Below are 6,906 nucleotides of genomic sequence, written 5' to 3' on the forward strand. Positions count from 1 at the left end.
CTGGGCGGCACACCTATAGGGCACCTATACTAGGTATACTATAGGGCCCCCCCCCCACCCCTTACAATCCTGATGACTCTTATTTGTACTCGAAAGAAAGCCTACACATCAATGATACAAAGAAATATTCTAAGAATGCCACCTGTTTAACCACAGCACAAAGAGGAATGCACACACACACACACACACACACACACACACACACACACACACACACACACACACACACACCTCCTGGGCCCTCACTACATTTCATCACACCAGTGGTTTCCCTTTCTGAACCATTCTCTCTTTTCAATCTAGTTGCATCACCTTTACCTCACACACTGGCAGACAATCAATAACCAATAAAAGGTCTTCACTTTACACTTTTTATACACTCCTTTTTCAACATGCTATCTATCCCTCTGCATCTTCCTCTCTAAATCTCCCACCCTGTCCCCCCTTTATGCATTTTAATCCCACTCCACAATCGTTGGGAGTGTTCACCTCTGTCCCTCGCTCCCCCTCTTCCTACTGTCCCAGCTCACCCCTCCTCCCTCCATCCCACCCCAGCTCACCCCTCCTCCCTCCATCCCACCCCAGCTCACCCCTCCTCCCTCCATCCCACCACAGCTCACCCGTCCTCCCTCCATCCCACCCCAGCTCACCCCTCCATCCCATCCCAGCTCACCCATCCTCCCTCCATCCCATCCCAGCTCACCCCTCCTCCCTCCATCCCATCCCAGCTCACCCGTCCTCCCTCCATCCCATCCCAGCTCACCCCTCCATCCCATCCCAGCTCACCCATCCTCCCTCCATCCCACCCCGGCTCACCCCGGGCTTCAGTGTAGATGTTTTCCTCGCAGCTCATCCACAAGCCGGAGTGGAAGGCGGGAAACACAAAGCTGTCGTCCCCTGTCTCCCAGGAGAACTGTATGGCGGCAGAGTTGGAGATGCCGGGCACGGGGATGCATTTGGTGAACTTGTGTGCCGTGCAGAGCGGCTTGGGGACCTTCTGCCGACCCTCGCACCAGTGTGAGGACAGGAGGGCGGTGGCGCCCAGGAGCAGGGACACCAGCGTCACGACGAAAGTCAAGCGAGGGGAGCGCACTTTCTCTAGGAAGGTCATGAGGAAGGGTGAGAGGGAAGGAGGCTGGGGGTGAGGACAGGGGTTGAGGACGGGGGGGGGGGGGAGGGGTTAAGAGTTAATGACTTTGCATTGGTTCCCAACCTCGAGCCTTTACTAACATCATATTCAAAGTCCTTAAATATGGAAACCAAACCAAAGGGAAATATCGGTTCAGTATTACAAACAGATGGAGTCTGTCTGCCAGAGAGCAGGTGTGATTTGAGAGTGAGGGATCGGGTTGATACGATAGGACTGCAGACAGACAAGAGATGGGAAAATACATGGAAATGAGAGGAAGACTGCAGCAATATTGTAGCAAACCAACCAACACAGGTGAAAATGGTTTATCATCATGAAATCCATCAGTGAAAATCATGCCTCAAATGTGCAGAAGCATTGACGTCACATAGCTAATGGTCATCAGAAAGAGAAAACCACTCACCTATTTCAATCTGTCTTTCTGCCACTTTATCTTCAGTTCCTCACATGGAAGGTCATTGTTGATGATTGCAATAGTGAATGAATGCCCTAGTGCTATTCCTTTACCTGTGTCCTCTCTCACTCCTCACCTCCTCCACACCAGATAGTGAGTGATTTACAGTATTAACCCTCACACTAACCTCTGTGGGAAGTCTGTCTGGAGTGTATGTGTGTGTGTGTGTGTGTACGCAGGCCTGTTAAGCCCCCCCGCTTCTTTAATCCATTGACACACCACTAAATCCACCACTGCAAGTCAGTTCAATCTGTTATCATTTTCAACCATTTAATCTATTATTATATCTCCTCCTGTCCTACTTTCATACTGTCTGCTGCTCTGCTACTAGTGCCAACTATCATATAACACTTTCAACGCTTCAAACACAAAGTTCTGAAATGTGACATTGAATGAATAGCATGTATGTAAAAATGGTCAATGTTTCCAATGCATGTAAAAGATCTGGGCTTGTAAGTAGGCGTTCAGTGACAAGATGCTTTGACATCTTATGATATTCGTTATGACATTCACGTTGTTCATGATCATGTTAAGTATTATGATGTTGTTAAGGCATTTACTTAAAATAAAGTGTTGCCATGACAACGTTGTATTCTGACTGCAACATCAAGTGGTGAGCTGACTCCAACCACAAGAGGGAGCTCTTCCTCAAGACAGAATGAAAAAACAACCTTTGAAAAACAACACACACATCTATACTGTATGTACATACCTAAAGCACCATGATGATGATGATGATGATGATGATGATGATGATGATGTCAGGCAACATACCTACCTGTCCCTGAGACATACAGGGAGGGACAGAAACTCATGAATCATACATTTCTCAGCACATCTCTGACATTGGTTTCTGCGGGACACACCACATACCAGCAAGTAAAAGCATAACAGCTTAACTCAACAGGAAGGAAACAGTGAGTCATTACCATGTGCTTATCATCCCCACAGCTGATATCACTCCATCATGTGGCTGTGACGGAGACACATCACACATTCTAATGCACTGCACAGTGGTATTCTCTCCTTGAAGTTAATCTAAGAGTTTGCTTAAAACCTTCAGATGAGACCTTTGATATTATGTCAGGATCAATGGGTCTAGTAACGTCAGTACAATCAGTAAGTATGTGGTTGGTCTGATTTGTGGGGCAAGATTTAATCCTGGATCTAATATACTGTAAATAGCAGACAATAGAATAAAACTGAATGACTTAAAAGGGCAATGTTCAAAAGTAGGGAGAAACTTCTTTTAAGCATTTTGTAAGTGTATTCATAATTCATATACATATTGACAGGTTTCTAGTACAGCATGTTTTCAATAGTGTACAGTAATTGTCTTTTTTTTTTTACAAGAATAATAATAAAAAATGATACAGACAACACCACGTATGACTCACTTTTTTAGTTCATGGCAACGCTTCTTTTGAATGGATTTAGCATCTCTCGATTTAAACCGTTAGTGTCATTGAGAAATTATCCTATTCAAAAGTACTTGGATTTTCTGACTCCTTGTTTGACGGTTAAGGGTGAAGATCCCCAACCATTCCAATAACCCTCTAGATTCCAAAAGGTTTTGGTAATGCTTGATGGATCGATCTATGTTAGACAAAAGTAACTTCCTATTCAAAAGACCTTGATAGGTGGGATTCCTCACCCAATGACTGAACACTACATATATCACCCCTCTACATGTCACCTGTCTCTTGATGTCTTCTCCCAATCAACATGGTCAAAGATGGCAGGCATGCATTAGTCAATAGTGTGATCTTTTCTTTTGTCACCGTTCAGTTTTTCTCTCAGCATCGTTATGAAGATTCTGCTTGAAAAATAAGATCATGTCCATTCGATTTTTCATGAATACTATCTGTACCGTAAAAACCCCAAAGATGAAAAATAAGAACACTTTTCAAAGGACCAAAATGGACACTCAATTCCACATTTTCACACACATTCACTCTCATACACACGCACTTTGAAAGGCAACAAATGTCCATTCTCCAAGGCAATATAATGTCTTTGTGGCAACTCGACCCTGACATTCCAAATGATGTCATTCTGGCTCCTCCTTCTCCAGGAATGATAAAATATCTGATGTCCAATTCATGATATGTTGACCAAGTATAAATTGAGATACATCCATTTAATTCTGAGAGTAAATACTGATGCAGATAAAAATTATAATAATAATGATTAAAATAATAACGATTACAATGAAGAATATGAGCAAAAATACTACTTAATGTGGATGTAAAAACACTGCCTCCTTCCTTTCTTTAGTGTCAACTTTTCACCCCAACATTCTCTCGCTGTCCTCTTGAGGGCTTGCTCCCAATACTCTGGTCCAAAACATTTAAAAAATAAAAAAAAAGACAAGTGAAAAAATTATTGTGATGATGGAAAGAAGAGTCAGTTTGAGGGTATCTCCAGAAATGCAAAGAGTGCCAAGAGAGGCAGTTTATTTCTTTTCTTCTTTTTGAGAGGAAGTTCCTGTGGTCATGATTCTGTCACTCACGATGTCTCTTTTGTCCTACATTGGTCTTTTTTTTTTTCTCATTCCCTTTCCTCTGCGTTGCTTTGATCTATTTTTTTTCTTTTTTAAAATAAGAAGCGATAATTCACTTTTTAAAAGAACATTTCTTTTTTCCATTGTCTTAAATGTTTTTATGTTAATTCCTGTTCAGAAATTGTACATTCCCTCCTTCCTTTCTGTCATCGATGTCCATCTGTCATCTTGTCCTGCCCTGCTGAGGTCTGCTTCACCAACCATCCTCAGTCTTTCGTCATCCAAGTTTACCTAGGATAGGAAGCACAAAGCAAGTGTGTTAGTGTTGGCATGTCAACAATGTCCACAAATACAAGTCCAGTGGATGAAATACAAACACTAAAAGCATTCCTCTGAGGACTGGAGGCCAATATGAGCAATGATCCAGCACTGACAACAGACCCTAGAGGGACTGCACTACCCTCGACCAGCATGCATGGTCATAACTGTGCTTTATGATGTTAACTTGTGGGTGTTTATGGAAACATAACAACAATAAGTAGCCTATCTACGACAGATGAACTGTGTTTTTTGTTTAATAATTGGCACACTTGATGGGACACATTTCTTGCTGAAAAAACATGTAAATCTAAGAGGATGAAGGAAAACAAATAGAACAAGAAAGGTCTACTTCTCTCTTACCAATCAATATAACACATTTCAAATCATTGGAGCCTTGCAGCATTAATTTCAGTACATTCACACACCATTGAGTCTGAGTCTGAACTTACCGATTCCAGACTCCTGCGTTTCTCCATCCTCTATGTCTCTCTCATCCTCTCTCAGACTGCTCCACGTACACAGACTTGGCTGGCCTACTGCTCTGGGGAAACTGCGAAATGAGAAAATGAGTGAAAGAGAGAGAGGGAGGGAGGGAGGGGGGGGGGGTTAACATTAGAGTGCAATCAACGTTATGGTGGTGGGTAGTAATGTAGCAAATGAGAAAACACTTTCTTTAAACATTAATTAAGACTATCACACCAAATTTGATTTCCCTAGAAATAATATGATAACCAACCTCTCCCTCTTTACCTTGTGCTTCGGACATCGTAACGAGAAGTTATCTTCATTCAGAGAGCAGTCTGAGGAGAGGAAAGTGAAAATCAACACCAAGAGAGTAACATAAACCATCACCTCAGTAGAACTCCCTATACACCTGCTCTCAATGGCAGGTAAGGTTAAGCTTGATTTTCAAGGACACAGCATAGAAGTGGTGAGGCACACGAACAAACGAATGAATGAGAAAGTACTAATGAGGGTACTAACCTGCTTCCATGGCACACAGGTAGTGATATCTCAGTGTGCAACCTTTGCTGTAACAGCCGAGGGTTGAGCCAACCATCTCACAATACGAACAGCACTGAGGGGAGTTAGATATAACACACAAAGAGAAGACAACAAAAAATAGCAAAGAAAATCAATACATCTCAAATCCGGATACATATAAGAGCTGTTTTGGGCATAGTAAGACAAAAAAATCAATATACAGTAACAGTGTATATATATAACAAATCTGAAGCAACATAGAAATCGATCTATTCAGTACAACAAGTATAAAAGCATTTGTTGTAGTCCTAATAGAGAGGATGACATATGTTGGATTAGAGAACATATAAAACTATGGTGCTAAAATACACACAAGACAAATTTCCCCTCTGGGACAATAAAGTACAATCAATCAATCAATCAATCAATCAATGAATCAATGAAATGACCCTGCCCTCACAATTAAAATCTCAACACAAATCAGATCAAGTAAAAGCTCACTCACTGTATCTCTGGCGCCATCTAGTGCCTCCTGTAGACCGTACAGTCTTCCGTTCACCAGGAAAACCCCACTGGACCAGACGATGCATCCTTCATGCACCCACAGTTCCTCTGGGTCCATGGGCATCTGAGGGAGTTGGGCTAGCTGAGCAAGAGGCCCCAGGGAATCTAGGGTTGGGGGAGGCGGTTGGAATGGCAACGAGGCTTTACTATTGGATGGCACCATCCTTGGGGAGTCCTCGCTGGATTTATGCCTCCTTTTAAAACGTGGGTGTGAGGTCAACTTCCTGTGTTGTGGCCTCTGTTGAGAGTCGTCCATCTGTTGTGGCTGTGGCTGCTGGCTTTGTTGGTTCGGTTGACTGTAACAGATCTCGTTTTGAAGTTCAGGTTGTTTCCTTAGCTCAGGTATCGGTTTTAATTCTGGAGGCATGTCCCAATTTAGAACTGCCGTCTTATTGGTGGTGGTGGTGGTGCTGATAGGTGCTGTGGAGGTGTTTCCAATTCTGCCAGTTAGAAACATCATCATCTCCTCTCTGCCTCCCGGGGAGGCAGTGCCAACTGTGGTAGCAGGGGAAGTTGGGTATGTAGCATGGCTGACAGTGCAGTCACTGTCAGTTGCGGACTTGATAGTTGGTGGTGCATCCTGTGGTTGAGTCTCCTGGTTGGTCAAGGTCAACACATTTGAAATGGTATCTAGATTTGGCCCAGTTCTACTCATCCCAGGAGTTGCTTGACTCAATCGAACCTGGGGTTGATTCTTGGGAAGCTTTGCAGCGTAGTCAGGAGGGTAGTATGGTCCATAGAGATCTCCAAGGTTTTTGTAATTGGCCCATTTCTGGCAGAGACAGCAAAGGAGGCGGCCTGAATGACTTGTTTCAGTAATCACAGGGCCTGAGACGACATACCCAGAAGAAGGAAGAGTCTTCCCTGTCTGGAGGGCAGTCTCTACGTCCTCTGTCTCCCTTTTCTCTTTTACCCTCTCAATTTCTCTGT

At 43.3% G+C, this 6,906-nt stretch overlaps 2 protein-coding genes across 2 annotated transcripts in view; both read right to left on the reverse strand.

Annotated features, from left to right (window-relative positions):
* gsg1 (germ cell associated 1) overlaps window positions 1–4,904 on the reverse strand; it is a gene marked incomplete at both ends in the record, with an annotated part of 7,659 nt that extends 2,755 nt beyond the window's left edge. The window contains 2 exons of the mRNA XM_080523423.1: window positions 817–1,135; window positions 4,878–4,904. Coding sequence (XP_080379549.1) covers window positions 817–1,135; window positions 4,878–4,904 — 346 coding nt within the window. The remainder of the gene's footprint in view (window positions 1–816; window positions 1,136–4,877) is intronic.
* Window positions 4,178–6,388, reverse strand: tcf20 (transcription factor 20). Its single transcript, XM_080524217.1, has 5 exons — window positions 5,918–6,388; window positions 5,413–5,506; window positions 5,179–5,228; window positions 4,878–4,978; window positions 4,178–4,398 (listed from the first exon to the last, which is right to left on the reverse strand). Exons 1-4 carry the CDS (start codon window positions 6,341–6,343, stop codon window positions 4,919–4,921), a joined length of 630 nt encoding a protein of 209 aa, XP_080380343.1. The 5' UTR covers window positions 6,344–6,388; the 3' UTR covers window positions 4,178–4,398; window positions 4,878–4,918.
* Window positions 6,389–6,906: the final 518 nt, after the last annotated feature.

The sequence above is a fragment of the Nansenia antarctica genome (assembly GCF_963989245.1).
Source record: "Nansenia antarctica genome assembly, chromosome: 2".
Lineage (NCBI taxonomy): Eukaryota > Metazoa > Chordata > Actinopteri > Argentiniformes > Microstomatidae > Nansenia > Nansenia antarctica.

Excerpts from the sequence above, each read along its gene's own strand:
- tcf20 (XM_080524217.1), bottom strand. The coding sequence starts at position 6,343 with ATGCCTCCAGAATTAAAACCGATACCTGAGCTAAGGAAACAACCTGAA. Across the intron at positions 5,507-5,917 it reads TAGATGGCGCCAGAGATACA|TGCTGTTCGTATTGTGAGAT; the intron begins GTGAGTGAGCTT and ends AACTCCCCTCAG. Across the intron at positions 5,229-5,412 it reads CCTGTGTGCCATGGAAGCAG|ACTGCTCTCTGAATGAAGAT; the intron begins GTTAGTACCCTC and ends TCCTCTCCTCAG.